This window comes from Carlito syrichta, unplaced genomic scaffold (assembly GCF_000164805.1).
Source record: "Carlito syrichta isolate Samal-C Ts95f unplaced genomic scaffold, Tarsius_syrichta-2.0.1 Scaffold314294, whole genome shotgun sequence".
Classification (NCBI taxonomy): domain Eukaryota; kingdom Metazoa; phylum Chordata; class Mammalia; order Primates; family Tarsiidae; genus Carlito; species Carlito syrichta.
Window position 1 is genome coordinate 235,719 of NW_007258390.1, and position 27,496 is coordinate 263,214.

Below are 27,496 nucleotides of genomic sequence, written 5' to 3' on the forward strand. Positions count from 1 at the left end.
AGGCCCCTGGGACATAGCATGGAGCCAGATACAGGGCAGGCGCTCAGTAAGGAATGACCCAGTGACTTGCTGATTGAAAAGCTGGCTGCTTATGAGGCCCCGCTGCGACCCCAACCCCTTCCCTCCTACCGCACTCAAACAGCCTTGGCATCCGAGCTCCTCTCTGCTTTCCAAGTTGGCAACCTGCAAATGGATGAACTAATCCAAGCAAATGGGATCTGATATTCCCCCTCCCAAGCAGCATTTGCATTTCCATATTTCCATTTTATCCTGGATCTCTGGTGGAGGTTGCAGTGAAGAGATGGGGCCCTTATGGAAAACATCCAGATCTTGGAGGGGGTGCAGGGCGGGGAGCTGCCACCTCCTCCTCAGCCTGCCTTCCAGGGAGGCCCTGACTTGGCTCTTTTCTGACTCTGGGGAGCCTGATTTGTTCTCCCCACCTCACGCTGTCATCACTGAAGAGAGGCTAGAAGAAGTGCCTGGGAAGAAGTACTCGTGAGAGGTACTGCCCACTCAGGAGAGACCCAAACCTCTACACTGGTTTCTCTGCCTTTAAGTAGGTCACAGAAAGCGCAGAGTAGGGAGGGAGGGAAGTCGTCTCAGGCAGCATCCCAATACTGCCAGGCCTGCTGTGACTGCAGCTCCCCTTCAGACAGGAGTTTGTGTGGAAGGGCCTGAGAGGCCTGGTCACAGTTCCCTGGGGAGAGGCTCTGGGTTGGGCAGAGAAACCCTACAAATTCTTTATCTTAGCCTTTCCATTTGGACATCATCCATGCTGTGGAAAATATCTGGCTGCCGATTCTGGCCCCAGCTGTGCCACTGATTCATTTGCTGTGTGAACCTTGGGCCAGTCACAGTTCTGTTTAGCTTCAGTGTCTGCAAATGTAGAATGTAGTCGATCCATGCAATGCCTGCCTCAGGAGTACTGGTGAGGAGGAAAGAAGATACTAGGTAGGAAAGTTCTTGGTTAAAATGAGAAGCTTTTTTTTCACCATTCCTCTCTGGTCCCCCAAACTGGCAGCTGGCTGTTCCATGGGCCCTGACTCTCAATCCCATGGTGTCTTTGAGTGAAATTATGACCAGGCAAGGAGCTGTATACATGGGATGCTGTGAAGGGCTCTCTTCAAAGTCTCATCATTATAGACTGAATCTTCTTTTCCCTGTTAGAGTCAAGCTCTGGCTTTAAGCGTTCTGCCACTAGCAGCATTAACAAGCACTTACTAAAGCAGAGACTTAGGCTAACCCTTGGGGATACAAGAAAGCCTAGGATACAATCCCCTCCTTGAGTTGAATTACAGAAGGCAAGAAAGGAGGAAGAGAGGGAAGACCTTCCTTTTGTATACTGCTTTACAATATACCAAGCGTTTTCATTTAACCCTCAAAGTTCTTGCTGCTGTTGTTTTACAGGTGATGAGATGGAATCTCGAAAAGGCTAGCAATTTGTCCAAGGTCACAAAGCATATTAAGACCAGGTCTCAAGATATCCCGATTGCAAATTCAAGGCACTTTCTTCTACAAAAAGTTGGCCTTCTACAATTTCCAGGAAGCTCCCATAAGAGATGTGAGTGACAGATGGGATAATATCAGTGCCTTTACTACACACTGACACCTCAACAAGGATTACTATGGCACGGCCCAAGAGATGGAGATAAACAGAGAAACAGAAAGATTTTTTAAATTAAACTTTTAATTTTGAGATAGGTTCACATACAGTTGTAAGAAATAATGCTGAGAGATCCCATGGACTCTTGACCCAGTTTCCCCCAATGATAAAATCTTGCAAAACTATAGTACACTATCACAACTAGGACACTGTTGTTAATATAATCAAAACTCAGAACATTCCATCACTATGAGGATCTCTCTTGTTGTCCTTTTTAGCCACACCTACTTTCCTCCCACCCCAACCGCCTCCTTAACCCCCGGCAACCATTAATTTGTTCTCCATTTCTATAATTTTGTCATTTCAAGAATGTTAGATAAATAGAATCATATACTATGTATCCTTTTGGAATTGGCCTTTTACACTCAGCATAATTTTCTGGAGACTCATCCAGGTTGTTGCACGTATCAGTATTTCATTTTTAAAAAACTGCTGAGTAGTAGTCCATAGCATGGATATATCACAGTTTGCATAACCCTTCACTTCTTGAAGAACATTTGGGCTAATTTCAGTTTGGGGTTATTATGAATAAAGCTGCTACGAACATTCACGCACAGTGTTTTGTGTGAACCTGTTTTCACTTCTCTGGGATAGATGCCCAAGAGGTAGAATTGCTGTTTTAGGAAGCATGTTTGCCTTTTTAAAGAAAAGCCACCTTGGAGCCGCGCAGGGGAGCTGAGGGAGGACGGTGACCGCGAGGCTGGTGGCAGACTGCGGGACAACGACATCCACGAGCCCAACGAGTACGCGGCAGGATGGCCCAGGGGTTTGGCTTCCGCGCGGGTCCCTGGAAGCGGGTCAGCGGCCACGCGGGAGTCCCAGCAGCAGAGGCGGAGGCTCCAGGGCAGCTATCTCCTCCCTCTCAGCCTAGAACAGGGGAGGCCCAGCGGCCAAGAGTGGGGAATGGGGGCGGGGGTGTGTTCATTTATCTTCCACACATAAGTGAGAACGTGTAGTGTTCGTGGGGCGGGGGTGTGTTCATTTATCTTCCACACATAAGTGAGAACGTGTAGTGTTCGTGTTTTCTGTTTTTGAGTTAGGTCACTTAGAATAATGGTATTTGTCCATTTTATAATTGGATTGTTTTTCTACTGTTAAGTTTGAGAGTTCCTTATATATTCTAGATACTAATCCTTTGTTGGATATGTGGTTTGTAATACTTTCTTCCAGGCTGTATCTGGTCTTTACATTGTCTTAACAGAGCCTTTCACAGAGCAAAAGTTTTTATTTTGATGAAGTCCAGTGTACCAATTTTTCCTCTTATGGATTGTGCTTTTGGTGTCAAGTCTAAGAACTTTTACCTAGCCCTGGAAGCTAAAGATTTTCCCTGTTTTTTTTTAAAAAGTCTTTTAGTTTTACATTTAAATCCATTATCCATTTTGAGTTATTTTATCTTTTGGGCCTATAGAAGTCCATTTGTTCCAGCACCATTTGCTGAAAAGGCAATCTTTCCTATGTTGGATTGCATTTGCACCTTTGTCGATAATCAGCTGCGCATGTTTGTGTGGGTCTAGTTCTGACTTCTCTATTTTGTTCATTGATCAGTGTGTTCATCCCTCCGCTAATACCACAGTGTCTTGATTACTGTAGTTACATAGTAAGGCCTGAAATCAGGTTGACTGATTCCTCCCACTTTTAAAAAAATTGTTTCATCTATTTTAGTTCCTCTGTCTTTCCATATAAATTTTAGAATAAGCTTGCTGAGATTTTGCATTAAACCTATACATGATTTTGGGGAAAATTGACATCTTTACTGTGTTGAATCTTCCATTCAACGTCCATATGTTTCTCCATTTATTTACATCTTTGATTTCTTTTATCAGTGTTTTGTAGTTTTCAGCAAGCAAGTTCTGTACATGTTTTGTGGATTTATGTTTAAGTATTTTCATTTTTTGCAAGATTCTGAATGGTATTGCTTTTTTCATTTTTTGTGTCTATATATTTAATGCTAGTATAGAGGAATATAATTGATATTTGTATATTGATCTTATCCTGTGACCTTGCTGAACTAATTTATTAGTTCTAGGAGATTTTTTGTAGCTTGCTTGAAATGTTCTATGTAGACAATAATGTCATCTATGTGCCTTCCCATGTGGCTTGAATTGATACCAGCATACAGGGGCCCTCATTACTGCTGACCTGCAATGAAATTTCTCATTTTTCATTAGGCCTCCTCTGACACCACCCTGGTGAAAGGTAAGAGCACTTCTTTTTTTTTTTTATATTTTAAATGATTTAATAGTAAATAAAAAATCTAAAATTGCGTGTAAATGGAAATATTTTTAAATGGTAACCTCAAAATACAATAAGATCTAGAAAGGAAATACATTATAATGTTAATAGTTATTATTAGATGGTGGGGCTAAAGAGATACGTTTCATAGAAAGAGATAAGTTAAATAGATTTCACAAAAACACACAGCTGATAGAACATGGTGTTGTCATTTGAACCAAGGCAAACTAATTCCAGATTCTATGCTTTCAATATTCTGTTATTGTCTGGTATAGGATGGCTATTTTGATGTATACAGTGATTTTTACTCATATTTAAGTACCATTATGTATCTTTTTCTATTTTTTGTACCTTCTTTATATTTGCTAGCATATTGTGACACAGAACTCCACATTTACTATTGCAGTGGTAGCAGTGACAAACCTAACACTGATCAAATTGACCATGACATTAGAATGATACCATTCTCTGGAATTTCTGTTTAAGCGTCAGCGTTACTTTTCCTTTGTGATCAGCTCTTTCCAACCAGATCATCATAGAGCACTTCTTATAGTTTAATTAGGGTGAAGTCTAGATATCTCTCTAGGCCTCTGCTGGTGGGAGTTGAGACCAGTTTTCCTGTGTTATTTGGTTGGTGAAGAGCAGTTATTTTTAAAACTTCTGTCTTATAGGCCTCCTCTTTTCTGGTCCTTTGGCTAGAGAGAGCAGGCTTTTATTTTATTTTTTTTTTGAGTTGGAGTCTCACTCTGTCGCCCAGACTGGAGTGCAGTGGCCGCTCGGGGCCACCGCAGCCTTGACCTGCTGGGCTCCGGCGATCCTTCTGCCTCAGCCTTCCAAGGAACCAGAAATACAGGCGCGTACTACCACACCTGGCTCATTTTGATTTATTGTAGAGATGAGGTCTCGCCAAGTTGCCCAGGCGGGTCTCGAACCCGTGAGCTCAGGCAATCCACTCGCCTCGGCCTCCCAAAGGCGTGGGATTATAGGCTGAGCCACTGAGCCTGAGAGCAGGCTTTTCTTACAGCATTTTTAAAAAACTGCATCTTATCCTTTCTTGATTGTTAGGTTATTTAGCCCAAAGTCTGAGATAAATGAGACAAAAAGAAAACCCAGAGAACTCACCACTATTGTTGCTCCTTGTATCCTGAGGTCCTCAGTCTTTCTTCTTCTCTCTGCCCTTAATTCTTATTCTTCTCCTTCTCCTTCTCCCTCTCCTTTTCCCCCTTCTCCTTCCCCTTCTTCCTCTTCTTCTTTTAAGAGTATATAATGTATGCAATGTATATACTGTCCAGCATTTTTATTTGTACTTTGTGGGAAGAATGGGGAAAAGTACATCCATTCCATCTTCCTGGAAGTGGAAGTCTTCACCAAAAGGCTTTGTTTAGGAAAGGAAGCAGATTTTGCAACCCTGCCTAGTTATGACACCAGGGACCACCACTGGTCCAGGTTAAAGTTAACATCTTTAACAAACATCCTTAAAATCAAATGCTGAGGGCTTATCAAAATGATAAAGATTAATCACTGCAAGGTTGTAGAATCATTTTGCAGTTTTAAATTAAGTCATAAACTTCACCACCTCCAGCCTGATATTTAGATATCAGTTAAAAGGCTCTGTTCAGCCCCATTAAAAAAGATCTTTATCAAAAATTGGTAACGAATTCTTTGTTTCTTTTTCGAGTTGGAGTCTCACTCCGTCACCCAGACTGGAGTGCAGTGGTCACTCCCGGTCACCACAGCCTTGACCTGCTGGGCTCCAGCGATCCTTCCGCCTCAGCCTTCCGAGTAGCCGGAACTACAGGCACGCGCTACCACGCCCGGCTGATTTTTTTAATTATTGTAGAGATGAGGGCTCTCCAAGTTGCATCAGGCGGGTCTCGAATCCGTCGGCTCAGGCAATCCACTCACCTCAGCCTCCCAAAGCGCTGGGATTACAGGCTGAGCTACCGAGCCCGGCTGGTAACAAATTCTTATGCTGTTAAGTTGCAGGGTTTTGACTCGAGTATACTTAGCTCATCTAAAAAGGGGCACCAACTCCTACTGAATCTTAAATGTCAATGGTGGTTTCTGTGACCGAGCTCAAATTAACCAAAGCCTCATCTTCAAACCGGGGGAAAAGATGACAACCAAAACAAACTGCTCTCATGTGAGACTGAACCAGGCCTGTATATAAAGTCATACATACTAATAGAATAATTTTGCCTTTATCTACATTATCTACATTAATATAAATCTGTTCTTTACCTTTATACTAGATGATTCAATGTTTAGCTCTCTCTTTTTCTTGTCATTGTCAGAACAAGGCACGGCTTATGCCCTTTTGCTTAAAAAGTTGCCAATTCTTTGTTTTTTGTTTTTTGTTTTTTTAAAGCCCTTTCTTTTTGAGCTATTTATTGGCTTACAAAATTGGATAATTTTGCCTGATATTTCCAGTTCTAAAAACTACTTAGAATCCCACTGGGCCATTCTATTTTCTTTTCTTTTTTTTTTTTTCATTAATCAGTATTTTTTATTATGGTTTTGTGGGGTACAGTTAAGGGTTAGGTGTACAATGACGTTTCATTCAGGCACCCTGTAGATAAGAAGTGTTTTCCCATCCCCCGACAGATATTTGCTACTGTTAATCCCATCCCCCTCCCCCCCATAGTTTCCCACCATTCTATTTTCATTGACAATGCACCTTCCCTCTAGGCCCAGGGACTATCACAGAAGAGGTGGGCATGTGAAATTATAAGGGCCAATTTATGAGAGATGGAATTCATTCAACTCCTCCAAATCAAGGACAGGTTCCCACAGCCCTCCTTTGCCATTACATGACACCTTTCTGTCCATCCCAGCCATAAAGAATTTCCTGTTTTCTATAAGTTAAAGGTAATTACTTGGAAGATTTCAAGATATCTGATGACAAAGACTTCTGGATGTAGTTATTGCTGGTTATGGGATTTATGCAGACAGATATTTTAAAAAATGTTTCAGCCATAGGGCAAATTACTAAAAGGACCACAAATAGCACTGAGGAACAACAAAAGTCTCTAAAATTTTCAGCTTAATGGTCTTATCAAAATGCTTATGTTTTACATTGCTAATGGCTACAATTCTGCAGCTAAGACCAAGATTACCACCTACATGTGTAGAATTATAGATAAGTCAACTTTATAACCTTGCCTTTTGGCTTTTGGCTCTCACAATGCTTAAAAGATTTTGAGGTTAATGAATTCCTGCCCACTTCCATTCCGTCTGGCCTACAATGTTTAAATTGGCTCTAAGTCTTTTGGTTCTAAGTCCCTCGGTCATAGGGGTCCCACCGAGGGACAAGATGAACCCACGGCATGTAGTTACACCACTTTGGCAATAATATGGGACAAAATAAAAGTGTAGCTATCAATATTGCTTCTGGCAAATCTTGGCCTGAAGGGGAAGAATGTAAAACAAAAATAAAATTCTAAGCCCAACAACCGACTGAACAGACCTCCTCTAGGCCAAGGGAAGCCTGAAAAACCTAAACTTCAGGCCATGATGGAAGAGGAGAATGTACACACCTCATTATACCTCCTCTCTTATGGAATTGAGGCACAACTGACCGGCATTAATATTAAAATAGAGATCCTAAGACTGACAAAACAGATACTGTGGCAATAAGATACCAAATTCCAACCTGGCTCTGGTGTAGCATCACATGACAGATAGCAGGCCTGAAAGAAAATAAAAATACTTTACCCCAAAATAGGTTTCTTCAGTATATTTTGAAGTGACCCTGCAATGCCATCTCTTAGGGAAATTTGCACCTGAAAGAATGACACCTTTAAAGACATTTACCACCTATTGCCTCTGAAGCTTCCTACTGTGAGGCTTCATCTAACCTCCTAATCCGGAACTCAAACATTTTTTTCTACTGAGTTCTCTTTCCACCAATTGCTCATCAGAAAATCTTTGAATCCACCTATGACTTATAAGCCTCCCACTTCTAGATGTCCTGCCTTTCTGGGCCAAACCAATGTAAATCTCATATGTATTGATCTATGTTCTTGCCTGTAAACTTCTGTCCCCCAAAAGGTGTAAAACCAAACTGTAATCCAACTACCTTAGGCACAGTTTCTCAGAACCTTTTGGGACTGTGCCTCAAGCCTAACCACTCATATTTGGTTCAGAATAAACCTCTTTAAATATTTTTCACAGTTTGGCTTTTTTTGTCAACATCTCCTAAGCAAAAGCCACAGTGTTTTGGGGGCTTATGGGAGGACCCTTCAGCTTTTCCAGGCAAGAAGAAGAACTAGGGGGAGCTCTTTGTAGATATTTGCACACAGGCAGGGATGTCATTTTTCACCCCACCCTCATATACTTCTGCATAGAAGGCTTGTTTACTTATTCCAGAGTCTGTCTTGCTAACAAATCTCATCACCAATTGCTAGTTTTAAAAACTGTTTTCTTTAAATTCCATTCGGGAAACATTTTTAAATTCCAACGTCAGACAACAGAAGTAGGTCTGTTAATGAGATCTCTGCACTTTTTTTTTGCTTCTTAAGGGAGTATTGGTAGCTCTCAGTTAAATGCCTCTTTGTAAAGTGCTCTGAACATAGAATGTAAGTGATATTTATTATTATTGTGCTATTAGCAGTGTAATACTTATTATTAGAAGCAATTAGCCCTTATGCTGTGGCCCTTCATATACAACTAGTCCTCTCAGTTCCCTCATGAGGGCTGCTTGGGGTGGTTCTGTCATCTTAATAAGACCAAGAGGTTTTGCCTAATTGTTATGACTTAGCAGAACAGCAAGCAGGAAAGTAAAAGGCTCTCTCTTGGTCTTTAGTATATCTCCATTAGCAGATTTAGGTGGATATAGATAAGGAGGTTAATTTTTAAAATAGCAGCCTTATTGAGATACTAAATAAAATTTATAGGAGTCCATTAGTTTGGACTGAGCTACTGCACTAGGCCCAATGGACCAAATAAAAATGAAGTTACTTATGCTAACATTCCACACTACTAAGCCAAAACTAAGTTGTTTTTCTGACCTTCGGAAAAATCAGGAGAGTGAGAGATAATAGACAAATCCCCAAGCAAGCCAGTTTTAGCTGGCATGATAAGGAAGTCCCCCGTGCTTTAATTTTAAAAAGAAAGTAACATTGAAATGACCAATCTGCTTTTTGTTCTCTGTTCTTGCTTTCCTCCCCTTTCTGTCTGTAAAACCAACCTCCTCTATTTAGCTCATCAGAACACTTATTCTGTCTTATAGGATGAGGTACCGCTTGATTCTAGAATTCAAATAAAAGTCAATCAAGATCTTTCAACCAAATTTCTCATAATTTTGTCTTTTGACAGAGATATAATTCAGAATTCACATATCATGAAACTTACTTTAATTTTTCTAACTTTTGATAATGGACATTTCTAAACATATATAAAAGTAGAGAGAACAGTAGCATGAATTCCCATATAGCCATTTTCCAGCTTCAACAATGATCAATGTATGGCCAGTCTTGTCTTATCTATCCTGCTACTCCCCACGCCCCTCATCCCATCATACCCGGGAGAATTTGCAAATAAATCCAGACAGCATATCATTTTGTCTAAATACTCCAGTATGCATCTCTAACATAGAAAGAATTAAAAAACAACATATTCACTGGACCAAATCTATGTTCACATTTCTAGATCAGGTGTCTCTGTAATGTATGGTTCTTGAGCTGGGGGGTTAGGGGTGGTATGAAGGGGCCTCAGAGAATCTATGTACTCCCTGAAAATAACATGTGAAGGGTTTCATGTGTGTCTTGTGAAGGGAGGCCACAGGAGTGCTGGCCTCTGTGTGTGTCTGTGTAGGGAAGAGGGAAGATTCAGAGCTTTTAGCAAATTCCCAAAGGTATATATGAGTCCATAAAGGCTAAGTGTCCATGGTCTGGATGAAGGGGCTTGGCTATCCTGGTTCTGGTAAAAGATTTTCAACGACCAGTCTCATGTGGCAAATTTGCTGGAAAAATTGCTGAGCAGTGTCAGGCCACACATGGAAGCTTTGGCTACTTTAGCTTGCACTGTGTGCCAAACTCAGGAGGACACATAGTGTCACCAGGGTTCTAAAACTTCTGAGTGTGGCAGAACCCCTGGTGTGGTGTTAAACACATGGATTCCTGGGTTCTACCCTTCAGGATTCTGAGTCAATAGGTCTGAGGTGGGATCTGGGAATCTGTTCATATTTACCAAAATCCTATTTTGAGAAACACAGGTTCAGTGGTTAAGAACATGGGCTTTGGGGTTCGATAGACCTGGGCTTGAACCTAGACTCTGTTTCAGAGGAGCAGTGTGACCTCAGGCAAGTCATTAAACCTCTCTGTGATATGGGCCACTTATAGCACCCACCTTAAGGCTGTTGTGAGAATTAGGTGAGCTGATGTAGGTAAAGCACACACATAGTGCCTTGCATGAAGAATACCACTCAATGGGATTGTAATTCTTCCAGTTCTCTAGTTAGTTAGTTAGTTGGTTAGTTAGTTTTTTAGAGACAGGATCTCACTCTGTCACCCAGTCTGGAGTGTGGTGGCATGATCATAGCTCACTGCAGCTTCAAACTCCTGAGCTCAAGTGATCCTCCTGCTTCAGGCTCCAGAGCAGCTGAAACTATAGGTGTGTGCCACTGCACCCAGCTCAGTAGTTCTTCCATGGAAAAGCTCACTCCTCTTCCCTCAGAATTACGAGAGTTTATTGTGGGGATTTTTAAAGTATCAGAAAGTTGATCTCATTCATGGGCTCTTAGATCTCCACTGAATTCAGCTATCAAGAATAAAATTCAGAAAATGAATGGGCTTAGATTTGTTATGAAGCTGCATTGGTCAAGTTCAAACTGGAATGTTTCTTTCCTTAGGTGCCTTCAGGAAGTTATATCAGCTGTTTGGTTAGGAAAACCCTGATAACAAAGCCAGGCCACTTTGGCAAATATGTTTCCTTAGCCTCACTAAAGACTTGAGGAGCGGATGTGACCAACTCAAGGTCAGTCCATCTCACGTGTGGGAAAACAGTTCAAAGCTCATTTCCAGCCAATGGAGAAGTGGGGAGCAGTGACACTTTCCTACATGCAGGAGGGCCCACTGTAATACCAATGACCTTTTCTAGCTTCAACACTATGATGCCCTTTGGGGACCAAAGGCTGGGAGGCACCAGTGCTGGATCTGTAGTTACTTTCCTTACATAAGGAAGAACTCTTGCTAGGCTTCAAACTCCCTGAGGGCAGGGTCCTGCTGAGGCCCTACCAGAAATCTAGCATCCATCCTGGGTGTTTTAGCATGAAACTAAAGCAGAAAACTAGCATACATCCAGGACCTGGGGCTTTAACTCAGACTGATCTGCCCATGTCCCTGGGGCCTATAGCTATGCTCAACTTCCCATCTCCACCCCTGTCAACTCCAAGGTAATTGAACTCTGTCACTTTGTTCTCACCCTTGTTTTTCAATCCTACCTCCATTCTAGTGTCTACCTGGTGTCTGACTTTTCAGGTCTTATTTCTTGTTTCTGGCTCTGCACTACCCCTTAGAAATTAACAACAAAATATGACCTTCCCCACACTTATCCTCTAGCCTTCCAGAAATCAGCTTGTACTTTCTGGGGGGATTTCAGGTATTGCCTGCCTGGATATATCCAGTTTTGGGGGAGCCTGCTCAGGGGAGCTTGCCTGGTTTCCGCTACTCTCAGAAGGGTAACCAGATAAACTACAGATACAAACGAGTGCCAATGGGGTCTAGAAATGACTTGCTGTCCAGGTCACTGTGAATGGGATGACTAGTTATACAAGTGATTGAATGAATGATCAACCTCTAAACAGGGCTCCTGCCTGTCCAACTGTTGTCAAAGATCCAGGAACAGGGCAGTGACCTTTCAGTATCAGAAAGAACCTTGAGGGTCAGGCTAGGGTTGATCCTGTGTCTCTTCTCTGATGGGTGACAAGTATATGCGCCACTTTTCTTCCTCTGGCTGTAGAGTTAGTAAAGTCAGTGGGGAGCTAACTCTGAGGTATAGATTACTCTGGCCTTCCCAGCAGAGCAGAACCTTAAGTGTTCAAAATATTGGAGAAAGGGCTTAGTGAAAATTTCTGAAAAACTGAGGCCTAAGCAGAAGGCCTATTTTGTCATTCTTCTACCTTCTACCTTCCTGCCTTAGTGAGCTCTGCCTAGTGACTATAAATGAACCTTTATATGGAGGGTCATCTTCTTGGTTATCTGGGATGCCTGTCCAGACTGGAGATAGAAACCAACAAAGCATAAGACTGTGACCTCAGTATATGTCCAGGTAATCATGCATTGGTGTGTGTTTGTGTGTTTTCTTGTTTTAGAATGTTCATTTTTCTCCCCAAAAGAGAGTTAAGAAAAATGTTTCAGGGAGTTGAAGTAAATGGTCTTTTATTATGCTTAGAAATAGTGTATTTCAGTCTGAAATCATTTTGGTTAAGGATGACCTTGGCACTTGGAAAACCAGACAGAAAGCAGCATTTGAGGAAGGCCAAGGCCAAGGCCAAGGCCAACTCTTCCTTGGTACCCTCAACTAGATCAGCTTCAAGGTGAATTCTTCATTCATTTTCATTTTTCTCATGGGGGAGTAGCCCAGGGGCTAATGACTGAAGAAACCTTTATAGGGCCCTATTATACTGGATGCTATGGAGGACACAGAGAGCTAAGGAGAAAGAGCTTCTGCTTTCAACTTCTGGTGAGCCAGTTGAGTAGACAAAACACAGATGTAGCATGGGGTACTTAAAGGCTTCTCAAGTGATATCCCCCAGATCCTTATTCTGATTTAGTGGGTCTAGGATATGGCCCAGAAATCTCTTTTGATCACCTGCCCCAGGAGATTGGAGTCTATGATGAGTCACTTTTCTTTCTGAGTCTCAGAGTTTTTGGCACAATGAGATTGTCATACCAGATGATCTCCAGGGCTCTTCCTATTCTGACAGACTGAGATTCCCTGGAAAGTCAACTAACCTGACAAGGTGGTCTGTACTTGGTGCCAGACTTGCCCAAGCAGTGAGCCTTCAAGGAGTCCAGAGGAGGTGGAATCCCTTCCTGGGCTGGGGTGAGAATGGTCTTTATTCATGGAGAAGCTCCAAACGAGGCCTCAAGGGATGTAGGGAGGATTGGGAGAGAGTGAAGGAACTATGTGGCCAGAGGATCAAAGCCATGGTAGTGCTGTTACTTTGTTTCTCTTTGTGTTTTCTATCTACGGAGTAGAGATAGAAGAATTGAACCAGGAACAAATAGTCACATTGAGTACCACCAGCCAGGGCTAGAACTCAAGTCCCTTGAAGTTTCTCAGACTGTCCCTTCCACAGTCTGGGAATACTCATTAGACATTGACCTGTTGTTATTGGGGATATGGACTTAATGAGGCCATGGATTCATTCCACAAACCTTTATCAAGTGCTTTCTTTGGGCTCGGTCTTGTGTTGAGATGAATAAAATATGGTTCCTGCCTTGTGGGGGCCTTAATCTGAGCAGATAATTACAGTGTAATGGGTGTGTTCAGGGCCTTATGTGGAACATTAGCATGCAAAGGAAAGGCTGTAGTGAGGGGAGGACAGGGAAGACCTCACAGAGGAAGTGAGGTTGAGTAAATCTTGAAAAGTGAGTAAGATTTATCAGGTTGAGGGAGGAGGAGGGGAGCACTTTCCAGATAGAGGCAGCATAAAAGTGTAAAATAGTAAAAATAGTATGGCATGACAATAATGAATTAAGGAAGTTCATAAGCCTATAATCTGTCCCTTCTCCAGTTGATGTAACTGTCTGAGGCACCCAGGAGAAGAAAGAGTATTAGATACAATCTTGCTGGGGTCATAGTTTGTGTCTTGCCATGTGTTTTTTCACTTCCTCCCAAAGGCTCTGGGAAGACAGGGAGGTGTTTTGAAAACAGGGAGTTGACTTGGGCAGATTTGACCTTTAGAATGTCCCCTCTGGTGGTTTTGTAGATGGTGGGGATAGAATGAATTGAGTAATAGTAAATGAACTATTGAGAATATTGCTTTGGTCCAAGGATAGTTGATGAATTGGGGGAGTGCAGTGGAAAAGACAAGCTATGAGTGGATGAGAGAGCTATTTAGGAGTTCACATCTACACAGTTTGTTGGTTAGTTGACAGTGGAGCGTTGAGAGAGTAGGACAAACTAAAGGTGACTTTCCAGTTCTTTATTTGGAAAACTGGGGGGGAGGGGAAGGCTTAGGCAGTTGTGAGTTAAAGGTTGAAAAGCAGCCCAATTTTGGACAAGTTGAGTTTGAAGTACCCATGGGACATCCAAATGGAGATGTCCAATAGGCAGTTGAGTAAGAAGAGAGAGGTCTAGTTTAAAGGTGTTTCTGAGGAGGGATTTCTGGATCTATGCGAATTCCCTCCTTGTGTATTCCTTTGCACTCTTAATACACTTCTAATAACAAAGTTAGGTAATATCCAAAGATCTATATCTTCTTCTCCCCAATGCTCCCATGTCTACCATTCACAGCATGTCACATATGCACCCTTAAGTTTCCATAATTCCTAAAGATGTTTCCCTAAATCACTAGGGCAATTAGGACCCCAGATCACCACTTCCTCATTTCTTAAAGTCAAGTGTAGATATTCCAGAAGGCAACTAGGATTCTAGAAGTCACCCCTCCTTTTTTAGGAATAAAAAGGAAGAAACAATGGGCCAAGCCTCTGGACTTTCTGCCTTGAGGTCCACCCTCCTGAGATGGGTTGACATCACCATCAATACCATCAAAGATTTAACATTTCTCGGAGCATTTCCTAGTTGCTAGACTCTATGCTGCAGACTTTTCATGTATAATCTCACTGAAACTTGGTTACAGCACTACAAGGTGGGACTACTGGGGAAGGGCCAAGATGGCCGACTAGAGACATTGGATGACTGCTGCTCTCAGCAAGAGAGGCTAAAAAGGGGAGTGAGGCTGACTTTTTGGAGGCGACCCAATCAGAGGTTTATCAGATGGACACCTAGAGATACAGAGCGTGGACAGCTCCAATCCCCAGGCACCCCCAGAAGCAGCCCTGACACAACATCAGGAGAGTGCCTTTGGAGAAACAAGTGGTGAGTGAACAGGATGGTTTATGTACACCTCCCACAAACCTTTGCAGTCCTAGCCAAGGGAGAGGCAATCCAGATCCTTCCCTTGCCCCCCTCTCAAATTGGCCATGTGTAGAAAGCTGCCTAGAATCAGGTCAAAGGTACCAGTTGCATCCACCTGGAACCAGGAGGACTCCAGCTCCTGGTGTGTCCCAGCTCCAGCAGCCATCAACTCCTCCATGGAGAAGCCCCATGGGGCACATCCTACAAGTGTGGTCTGAGCCTCATCGGCACTCCCTCATCCCTTCCTCTCCAACCTCTAACTGGGGTGACTTGTCTATTTTGGAGACATTTCTCCAATAGCACCAGCACTCATTCAGCCCCAGTGCAAGGCTGAAAACATGTTTCACCCTCAGGAGCAGGGCGGGAACTAGGAGGTGATGCACCTCTGTGACTCCTGACAAATCAGATATCCCAGCGTCCAGGTGAAGCAAGGATGTTTGACCGCTGCCAGTTTATGTTCAGTCATGGAACAGAGGGACTTCCATCAGCTTTATTCAGCACGGAAGTGATGGCCTTGCCCACTTGCAGACTGAAGGAGAAACACTAGGTATCTTTTGGCAAGACAGTGGCCTGCCTTTATCTTTGTGGGAAAGGAATGGGCTTGTCTAGATGGGAGGAGGCCACTTTACTCCCACCAGAACACCTGTGCCAGAGTTGAGCCATGGGGCCCTTTCTGGCCACCACTCAACCCTGCTAATAAGATGCATGGGGCTAGGGAAGGAGGCGCTAGAGTGCCTGGCCAGTCAGGGTCCCTGGTGCTTGTGCCAGAGGGAGGGGAAAGTATCTGACCTGGAAGAAAGGACTTGCAATTTCCCACAAGGCTGTACCGGTGAAGCAGTGCCAGTCAGTTTCCCTCTGGCTTGCCATCCTCACTGCTGACACAGGCAGATTAGAAGAGGGAGGTCAGGTAAGAAAACAACACAAGCTGTCATCCCAATAACAGAAACTTTAACAATAAAAAAATAACAAAACAAAAAATAAAAAGAGAAGAGACTGCCCTCACAGATGAGGAAGAACCAGTGAAAAAATGCTGGCAATCTCCAAAGCCATAATGATTTGACATCCACAAAGGGTTCTCTCAGATCCCAAGCAATGGAGCCTATTCAGAGTGACCCATCCCTGATGACAGACATAGAATTCATATTATGAATGGCAAAGACACTCAACAAGATCCAGGAGAAAGTTGACACCCAAATCAATTAGGTCATGAAAAGAGTATAGGAAGTGAAAGCTGACCTGGCAATTCTAAGAAAGAAACCAAACTGAACTTCTGGAAATGAAGAATTCTCTCCTGGAATTTAAAAAACACAATAGTAAGTCTTAATAGCAGAATTGACCAGACAGAGGAAAGACTCTCAGAGTGTGAAGATTGAATTATTGAAGCAACTCAGTTTGGCAAAAATTAGGAGAAATAATTAGGAAAAATGAGCAAAGACTAGGAGAGGTCTGGGATTATGTAAGGAGACAAATCTATGGCTGATTGGCATTCCTGAGAGAGAAGGGAAACTGGAAACATCCTGGAACAAGTCTTTTAATATATATCCAAGGAAACTTTCCTTATCTTGCTAGAGAGACTGCCATGCAGACACAAGAAGTTCAGAGAACTCCTGTGAAGTATTACACGAGACCATCCCCAAGGCACATAATAATCAGACTTGTTAAGGTGAGCATAAAAAAATCCTAAAGGCACTAGAGAGAAGGAATAGACCCTTACCAAGGGAAACTCATCAGAATTTTTGCAGAACTCTCAGCTGAAACCTTATAAGCCAAAAGAGACTGGAGGCCCATTTTTATTATTTTTAAAGAAAAACAATTCCAGTCAAGAATTTCCTATCCCTCCAAACTAATCTTCATTAATAAAGGAAAATTAAAATCCTTCCTGGACATGCGATCCCTGAGAGAATATGAAACCTCCAGATCAGCCCTTCAGGAAATGCTTAAGTAAGTTCTAAACACAGAAATGAAAGATTAGTTCCACCCATTGCAAAAGTGTAGGAAAGCACAGAGTTTACAGGCCATAAAGATCAAACACAAAGTCTAGAACACAAGGCAGCTTCTTAACAACATTATGACAGGAACAAACCCCCACATATCAATAATTAACTTAAATGTTAATGCACTGAATACACCACTCAAAAGGTACAGAGTGGTGAATTGGATAGAGAAACATGATCCACTCTTCTACTGCCTTCAGAAGACCCATGTTACTGCAAATGACACTCACAGGCTCAAGGTAAAGGATTGAAGAAAGATCTTTCAGGCAAATGAAAAATAAACAAACAAAAAAACCAGCAGGATAGCTTCTTTTATATCGAATAAAATAGACTCTAAACCAATAAAAGTTAAAAAAGACAATAAGGGGCACCGCATAATGAGAAAGGGCTCAATTTACCAACAAGAGACAGCCATCTTGAATGTACATGCACTGAACATAGGAGCACTCAGATTTATAAAACAACTGATAATTAATCTGAGAGGACATACGTAGCCATACAGTAATAGCTGGATATCAATATCCCACTAATAGCTTTAGACAGATTAGTGATGCAGAAACCTAACAAAGAAATCCAGAACTATAACTTGACATGGACCAATTAGATCTATACAACACTCCACACAACAACACAGAATATACATTTTCTCATCAGCACATAGGCCATACTCTAAGATCAACTACATAAATAAAGCATGAACAAATTTCAAGAGGTCAAAATCATACCAAACATCTTCTCAGGTTACAGCAATATAAAAATAAATATTAGCACCAACAGGAATCCCTTCCCCCCTCAAAAAAAAAAACTACACAAAAACATAATAAATTAAATGACATGCTTCTGAGTGACTTTTGGGTTATCATAGAAATCAAGACAGAAATAAAAAGATTCCTAGAAACAAATGAAAACAAAGACACAGCATGCACAAACCTCTGGGATATCATGAAAATGATGCTGAGAGGGAAGTTTATAACATTGTATGCATACACAAGAAAATAGAGAGCTTAAGTAAATAGTCTAACATCACACTAAGTGAGCTGGAAAGACAAGAACAAATCAATCCCCAAACTAGTAAAAGGATAGAAATTATCAAAGTAAATTCAAAGCTAAATGAAGTAGAGACTAAAAAACATACAAAGTATCAACAAACCAAAAAGCTGGTTCTTTGAAAGGATAAATAAGATTGACAGAACCCTGGCCAGATGAGACAGACAGAGAGAGAGAGAGAGAGAGAGAGAGAGAGAGAGAGAGAGAGAGAGAGAGAATGAATGAATACAAATAAAAACAATAAGAAACCAAAAAGGTGATGTTACTACCAACCCTGAAGAAATACAAAAGATTGCCAGAGATTACTGGACCATCTATGTACAAGTAACCTAGAAAATCTAGAGGAAATGTATAAATTTTTGGCAACATATAACCACCCAAGATTGAAACAGGAAGAAATTGAAACCCTAAACAGACCAATAATCATCTAATAAATCGATCCAGTAAAAAGAAACCTCCCTGCCAAAGAAAGCCCTGGGTCAGATGGTTTCTCAGCTGAGAATTCTACCAGATGTACAGGTAGCTACCAAGAGTTGATACCAATCCTACTGAAAGTTTTCCAAGTAATTGAAAATGAAGGACTCATCCCTAGCTCAGTCTATGAAACCAACATTATCCTGATATGTGAAAATGGCAAAGACCCAACCAAGAAAGAAAACTAAAGGCCAATTTCCCTGATGAACATAGAGGCAAAAAAAAATTTTTTTTTTAGTTAGAGGCTCACTCTGTCACCCAGACTGCAGTGCAGTGGCTGCTTCCAGCCACTGCAGCCTCGACCTGCTGGGCTCCGGCATTCCTTCTGCCTCAGCCTTCCAAGTATCTAGAACTACAGGCACGTGCTACCATGCCCGGCTATTTTTTAAAAAATTTATTGTAGAGATGAGGTCTCGCCAAGTTTCCAGGTGGGTCTTGAACCCGTGGGCTCAGGCAATCCACTCACCTCACCCTCCCAAAGCACTGGGATTACAGGCTGAGCCACCGAGCCCGGTTGAGGCAAAAATTTTTAACAAAATACTAGCAAATTGCATCCAACAGTACAAGTTTCACTCATCCTGACAAGGTGGGTTTCATTCCCAGGATGCAAGCCTGGTTCAATGTACATAAATCAATAAACATAAACAAATGTAAAACCAAGAACCCCATAATTATCTCAATAGATGCAGAAAAAACATTTGATAAAATTCATTACCCCTTCTTGATAAAAACTCTCAAACACCTAGGCATCAAAGGAACATTTCTCAAAAATAATAAAGTCATCTATGACAAACCTGCAGCCAACATCAGATTTAATGGGCAGAAGCTGGAAGCATCCCCTCTAAGAACTGGAACAAGACAAGAATGTCCACTGTCACCACTCCTATTTAACTTAGTACTGGAAATCCTAACCAGATCATTCAGTCAGGGGAAAGAAATTAGAGGTATTCAAATAGGAAAAGAAGAAGTTAAATAGCCCTCTTTTCAGATTGTATGATTCTATACCTAGAAAACCCTAGCGATTCTGCCAAAAACATTCTAGCACTATTAAACAACTTTGGTAAAGTCTTGGGATACAAAATCATGCACAAAAATCAGTTGTATTTTTATGCACCAACAATTAAGCTGAAAATCAAATAAAAAACACAATCCCATTCACTATAGCCACAGAAAAATAAAATACCTCAGTATTCATCTAACCAATGAGGTGAAATAACTCTACAATGAGAAATATAAAACACTGCTCAAAGAAATCAAAGATGACACAGACAAATGGAAGAACATTCCATGCTCATGGATTGGAAAAATCAAGATCATCAAGATGTCCATACTACCCAAAGCAATCTATAGATTCAACACACTCCTTATCAAACTACTAGCATCATTTTTTACTGACCTAGGAAAGATAATACTTAAATTCATATGGAAGCAAAAACGAACCCGGATAGCTAAAGCAATCCTCAGTAAAAAGAACAAAGCTGGTGGCATAATACTCCCAGACTTCAAACTTTACTAAAAGGCCACAGAACCAAAAGAGCATGGTAGTGGTACAAAAATAGATACAGAGACAAATGGAACAGGATAGAGAGCCTGGAAATAAAGCCACAGACCTTCAACCAACTCATCTATGTCAAAGCTGACAAAAACAAACACGGGGTAAAGGAAATCCTATCTAGCAAATGGTGGTGGGAAAACTGGCTAACCACATAGAAAAGAATTGAAACTGGATTCCTAGTATTACCATATACCAAAATTAACTTAAAATGGGTCAAGTACTAAAATATGAAACCTCAAAATATAATAACCTTAGAAGAAAACCTAGAAAACTCCCTCTTGGACATCAGCCTAGGCAATGAACTCAGGGCCAAGTCCTCAAAAGCAAATACCAAAATTGACAGGTAGTACTTTATCAAGCTAAAAAGTGTTTTCATAGCAAAGGAAATCATCAGGAAAGTAAAGAAACAACCCACAAAGTGAGAAAAAATACTTGCAAACATGGACCTGACAAAGGCCTACTATCCAGGATCTATAAAGAACTCAAACAGGAAAAACACAAATAACCTCATGAAAAAGTGGGCAAAGGACATGAACAGATACACCTCAAAAGAAAACACACAAGCAGCCAAAAAACATAAGAAATAAATGGTTAGCATCACTAATCATTAGAGAAATGCAAATCAAAACTATAATGAGTTACCATCTCATACCAGTTAGGATGACTATTCTTAAAAAGTAAAAAACAAAACAAAGCAAAACAAAAGGTGTTGGCAAGGCTGCAGAGAAAAGGGAATGCTTGTCCATTATTGGTGGGAATGTAAGCTAGTTCAACCTTTGTGGAAAGCAGTTTGGAGATTTCTCATGAAACAAAAAATAGAATCACCATTTGGTCCAGCAATTCAGCTTCTGGGAATATAACTAAAGGAACACAAATTGTTCTACCAAAAAGACATCTATACACATATCTCTATTGCAGCACTATCCACAACAGCAAAAGCATGGAACCATCCCAGATGGTTCCATGGGCTGGATCGAACGTGGGCTGGATAAAGAAAATGTGGTACATATACATGATAGAATACTACATAGCCATGAAAATATCAAATAATGTCCTTTGCAGCAACATGAATGCAGCTGGAGACCATCATTCTAAGTGAATTATTAGAGAAACAAACACAGAATACCACATGTTGTCACTCATAAGTGAGCACTCAACATTGGGCACACATGGGCTCAAGGATGAGAGCAACAGACACTGGGCACTGCTAAAGGAGGGAGGGAGAGAGAGGGGATAAGAGACACAAAACCACTCATTGGAGGAGGGAGGACTGGTCAGAAGCCCAAACCTTGCCCTCACACAATATGCTTATGTAACAAATGTTTACATGTATCCCACGATTCTAAAATTAAAAAAAAAAGATCAATGTAGGACTATTACTATCCTTGTTTCTATAGATGAGAAAAATAATGCATGTGGAATGTGAGCGACTTGCTTAAGAGCTCATAGTTCTCAGTTGAGCTAGGTTCCAAACTTGCAGCTGATTGACTCTAGAATCCTTGTTCTTAAGTCATAGTTGGCCTGTTTAGGGAGGCGACTTAACTGTCACTTCTGTTGCTTTCCTTTAGAATGCCTAGTTTTCTTTAATCTTTAATAACTGCCTGGGTAGTCAGCTAGTCAATAAGCAGTCTGGATTGAATACCAATTTTACAAAAAAAACTCCACATGTTGGGGGTGAGCTGTGAGACAAAAGAACTAGGAAGCATGGTTCCTATAGGAGCTTATCTTTGCAAGGACCTATCAAGCAAAAGGTACCTGAGAAATGACTTGAATGTGATTATACAGTCTAGGGCTAGAATTGGGTGGATTTTATAATAAGGCAAGGAGAAGGTGAATGTTAGCTGTCTACCGACCTAGAAGGAAGACAGATAAATGGGGTGAGGCATTCTAGGCTTCTATTAAGAGAATTTAGAAATCATCAGAACTTGGAAGGACCAAAAAGAATGTCTGGTTAGGGCTAGAATTGGGTAGATTTTATAATAAGGCAAGGAGAAGGTGAGTGTTAGCTGTCTGCTGACCTAGAAGGAAGAGAGATAAATGGGGTGAGGCCTTCTAGGCTTCTATTAGGAGAATTCAGACATCACCAGAACTTGGAAGGACCAAAAAGAATGTCTGGTTACTAGATTCTGGCCCAGACTTCTCATTTCCTAGATTAAGAAAAAGGAAAAGAAAAGTGGGCACCTGCCTGGGCTAAGGCTCCTGACATCCAGCTGGTATTTTCCTCTGTGGGGCAGGGGAGGTGGAAGACCATCATGAGCAAAGTACTAGAGGTGATGACTGAGAGGTCAAGCGCAGGGAAAGATCAGGCTGGGTACAGCCACAAAGCCACCTTGTTCAGAGCACAAATCAGCAAAGCTTGGGAAATTATATTTTGGTTTCCAGCTACTTTGTGGGCTTCCTTTGACTCTGGCAACAATGTGTGGCTTGCTCTTGCCATGTGCCTTTGCAGCCTGGACTGACAGTGTATATTTCATTGGCCTGCCTGCACTGAAACCATGCTGTCAGTGGAACATGCTTCTGGATTCTATTTACCCAACACAGAAGATTTCCAATAAAGAACTAAAGCTGCTTTATTCCAACAACAACTTGTATATTTTCAAACAAAGGAACCATAGAGTCTTCATTTATAAACTTCTGGCTGCTCTGGTGTTTGGTCAGGAAATACCAGTTTTTTACACGGTGTCGAAAATTAATCAACTTCCCATTTCCTCCCACAAAAATGTTGCTCTGAAGATGTGAAGACATGAGGATAGAATCCCACCTCACTTAATTATCAGACTGCCTTGTTGTGGAGTTCTCATAAATTAGAAGCCAACCCTTCCTACTAGGTCTGTATTAACCTTTGCAGATGAACAGAGATGCCAAGTTATGAAGGAAAAATCTCTTTCTGACTCCCATCTGGAATCTGTTGGCAGTTCCCATCTGTCTCCAGTTAGGCAGGACTTAGGGGCTGTGTGGATAGATATTACAGCAGAGGAAAGGTATCCCTTGACTCCACAGTGACTTTCTTGGTGCCCCTCTCCTTACTCCTTAACCCCAAGGCTTTGCCCCTCATTCTGCATTCCAGGTACCCAGGACTTCACCATTCATTCTGGGTCTTTAGCCTCTCAGCCCTGAGCGGAGTGCTCAGAGGAACTTCCATCCTTTTAACTACACTGATTCTGGATCATGTGTTATGCCTACTGGGCTAAGGGGTTGCTAGTCTCTGAGTGAGCATCAGTAGAATGTACCCCTGATACATGGGGCTCAGGCACTTGAGCGCAATAGAATGGGAGGCAAGATGGGATATGGAGGGATATGGAGAGATGGGAACACGTACAGTTCCTATGTAACTGTCTCACCTAATCAGAATATAGTCATCTTAAGAGAAGACACTTCAAGGGGCTTCAAGACCTAGGAAAATACTGCACTGTTTTTATTTGGGATTTTTAAGATCAGAAATCTGTATTTTGGAACCTTGACAGTATGTCAGTTTAATTTTTTGTAAATATTTCATTTTTTTGCCATTCATCCAACAAATATTTATTAACCACTCTACTATGACCAGGCACTGTGCTGGTTATAGTGATGAGTGAAACCATAACATGGTTACAGCCCTCATGAAACTTATAGTCTAGTTGACGAGCCAAATATTAATCACATAATCACAGAAATTAATGTTAAAATGTAATTGTGAAAAATTCTAGAAAGGGGAGGTGTACGCTGTGAGAACACATAATCGGGTTCTGACTTTTCAGGAGACCAGCGAGGGTTTCCTTAGGCAGTGAGGATTTTGCTGAGAGCTGAAGGATGAGTAGACTTTAGCTAGGCAAAGAGTAGACAGAAGGGCATTTCTGGCAGAGGGAACAGTATGTGCAAATGCTCTGTGGAGGGTCTTCAAGAAGGCCAGTGTGGCGGAACAGATGATCAAGGGAAAGCAGGGTAGAAGTTGAGGCTGGCAAAGTCAGCAGGTGTCCAAGGCTGAATCATGAGGGATCTTGAAGGAGTTTGCTAAGAAATTTGGTCTTAACCTTAAGAGCCATGGAAAGTTCTTGGTCAAGTTCCTTTTGAAAATATCAGACTGTTGGAGGGGCAATTTACTACTTAGGAAAGCAAAGGGTTATTTTCTGTCTTTGAGCATTTGTAAATGTATTAACATGTAAGTAAATCTCACTTCCTACTATCTTGGATTCCAGGGGGAAATGCCCTTCTGGAATTAAACAAAAATCTTTGGATTGGGAAGAGCCTAACAAAGTGATGAGACCTGTGGCATGCTGGGAAATGTGGATTTGATACTATTTTTTCAAACAGTATTTTCCTAATTTTGATTTCCCTTTTACACTCTGAACCATGTCTTTATCGCCCCTCAAGCCACATATTAATTATAATATAAAAAATTTGAACTTGTGGCAAAATACACATAATATAATGTTTACCATCCTAGGGGTCCCACTCTGTTGCCCAGGTTGGAGTGTGGTGGTGTAACCATAGCTCACTGCAGCTTGGAACTCCTAAACTCACGCGATTCTACCACCTCAGCCTCCCAAGTAGCTGGGACTACAGGTGCACACCACCATGCCTGAACCATCTTGGCCATTTTTTGAGTGTATAGTTTAGTGGCATCATGTACATTCACATTGTTGGGCTACCATCACCATCATTTATCCATGGAGCAGTTTTTTGTCTTGTAAAACTGAAACTTCAGCCAGGCACAGTGGCTCAAGCCTGTAATCCCAGCACTTTGGGATGCCGAAGTGAGAGGGTTACCTGAGTCTAAGAATTCGAGACCAGCCTGGGAGACTTGTTGAGACCTCGTTTCTACAATAAATCAAAAAATTAACCAGGTATGGTGGCACATGCCTGTAGTTCCAGCTACTTGGAAGGCTGAGGTGGAAGGATTGCCAGAGCCCAGCAGGTCGAGGCTGCGGTGGCCATGAGCATGCCACTGTACTCCTGTCTGGTTGACAGAGTGAGACTCCAACTCAAAAAACAAAAAACAAACAAACGAAAAGCAAACAAAAAAACTTCTGAAGCTTCATAACCATTAAACAGTAACTCTTCATTCCCTCATCCTCCAGCCCCTGGCAACCACCATTCTACTTGGTGTCTCTATGAATTTGACCACTCTAGGTACCTCAAATAAGTGGATTCATGCAGTATATGTGACTGACTTATTTCATTTAACATAATGTTGTCAAGGTTCATCCATGTTGTAGTATGTGACAGAATTTTCTTCCTTTTTAAGGCTGAAAAATATTCTGTTATATGTATATACCACATTTGTTTATCTATTTATTCACTGATGAACATTTGGGTTGCTATTGCAAATAGTGCTATGAATATGGGTGTACAAATATCTTTTCAAGTCCCTGTTTTAAATTCTTTTGGGCAGATACCCAGAAGCAGAGTTGCCAGATGATAAGGTAATTCTATTTTTAATTTTTTGAGGAAATACCATATTGTTCTCCAGGGTCCTTGCATCATTTTACATTCCCACCAACAGTGCATAAGTATTCTAATTTTTCCACATCCTCGTCAATACTTGTTATTTTCTTTCTTTCTTTTTTTTAATTGTAGCCATCCTAATGGTGTGAGGTGGTATCACATCGTGATTTTCATTTTCATTTCCCTAATGATTAGTGAAAAGCATCTTTTTATGTGCTTATTGGCCATGTGTCTATGACCATTTATATATTCTTTGGACAAACGTCTATTCAGGTCCTTTGCCCATTTTTAAATGCTTTGCTCTGTTGTTGAATTATAAAAATTCTTCTGTCTTTCCTCAATTCTTTTTATTCTTGCTATTAATGTCTTGAGTCTGGGTTTGTAGTATGTGACCAGTCATTCTGGGAGCTCTTCATTGTTTGCGTTCTGAAGTCTGTTTTCTCAGTGTCTGATCTCCTCTGTGTCAGACCTGTATTTTTCTTTTGGGTTTTCTTCATTTGTGTAGATTTTCCTCCCCACTCTTCCCTTCCCCCAGCTTCTGTGATTCTGTTGTTCAGGGGTGGCGGGATTGCTTTTACTTCTGTTTGCTTGATCTCCTATTCTTCCCACAAACAGTGCATAAGCATTCTAATTTTTACAAAGCCATAAAATTTACAAAGCCATAAAAAAGAACAAAATCATGAACTTCACAGCAACCTGGATGGAATTAGAGTAAATTCTCTAGCTTTGTTCACTTCTGAAGCTGGACTGTGGGTTGGGGGTTGTACTTTTTTTTTGCAGTTTTGAGATTTAATTGAGGGGCAAGCTGTGATTGAAAATCTATCTGCAAATCCCAATATCCCACTACCTTGAAATCTGTCCATGCAGTGGGGGAATAGGTTTACTCGCTGAAAGCAAAATGGGGTAAGAAAAAGGAATCCCCCTACTGGGAATATACCCGGAAGAACTCAAATCACTCTATAAAAAAGATACCCGCACACGTATGTTTATCGCAGCATCGTTCACAATAGCAAGAATATGGAACCAACTGTGCTGCCCATCAAAAAAGAACTGGATTTAAAAAATGTGGTACATATACACAATGGAATATTACAAAGCCATAAAAAAGAACAAAATCATGAACTTCACAGCAACCTGGATGGAATTAGCGTTTATAATACTGAGTGATCTCTCACAGAAACAAAGAGCTGAATATAAGTGGACCTTGGACAACTACCGCAATACTATAAGAAAAGGATTTTGTAGCAGGAAACTGCGGGGCGGGGGAGGGGAGGCCAGGGAGGTGGGATTGACAGCAGTTGATATCTTCCTGGGGAAGGGGGGGCATGCCTCATCAACAGGGTACCTGCACAGTGAATATTTGTATACCTAACCCTGAATTGTACCCCACAATTTTAAAATAAAAATTAAAAAAACTATATATTCTGGATATTAATGCCTTATTAGATATACATTTTGTAAATATTTTCTTCTATTCCATGGGTGCAATCAATTTTACAGAATGATTTTTGTTAGAATAAGGGTCCTGGTTCAGGGTCCCAGTTCTACAATTGACTAAAATAAGGGTAATACACCTTACTCAGCCTGAAAATGATAATAGCAAACACTAAGTGTCAAGCACTGCTCTAAGTGTTTACACATATTAACTCATTTTATCTTCTGAACAATACTGTGAAGTAGACACTGTTTTATTTTCAACTTTATTGTACAAATGAGGAAACTGGGTTACAGAGAGTATGTGATTTGCCTAAGGTCACACAGGCATCAGGTGTCCAAGCTGCAATGTCAGCAAACAGCTTGGCTTTACAAGCCATTTACTCACCCATTCCCCTGTGATGCCCCTTTCTCTGCTGTTGTGAGGAGTCAGGTAGGAGGAAGGCCTGCAGACTGTTGAGTGCTGTATATAGAGAAAAGGATTGCATTTCTGAGCATACTCAGAGGACAGCGAGGTCTCAGTAACATGAAAAAGCCACTTCTGGGGCATTCTAGGATTGTGAGAAGCCAGGCAGAGACCTTTGAAAG

The 27,496-nt window shown here is 41.3% G+C and overlaps 1 protein-coding gene across 1 annotated transcript in view; it reads left to right on the top strand.

The window, feature by feature from the left end:
- The first annotated feature begins 18 nt into the window (after positions 1–18).
- The window catches only part of KIAA1210 (KIAA1210 ortholog), a 114,647-nt gene continuing 87,169 nt past the window's right edge, over positions 19–27,496 (top strand). Inside the window, 2 exon segments of the mRNA XM_021719192.1 lie at positions 19–46; positions 2,310–2,460. Of these exon segments, the coding sequence (XP_021574867.1) occupies positions 19–46; positions 2,310–2,460 (179 nt within the window).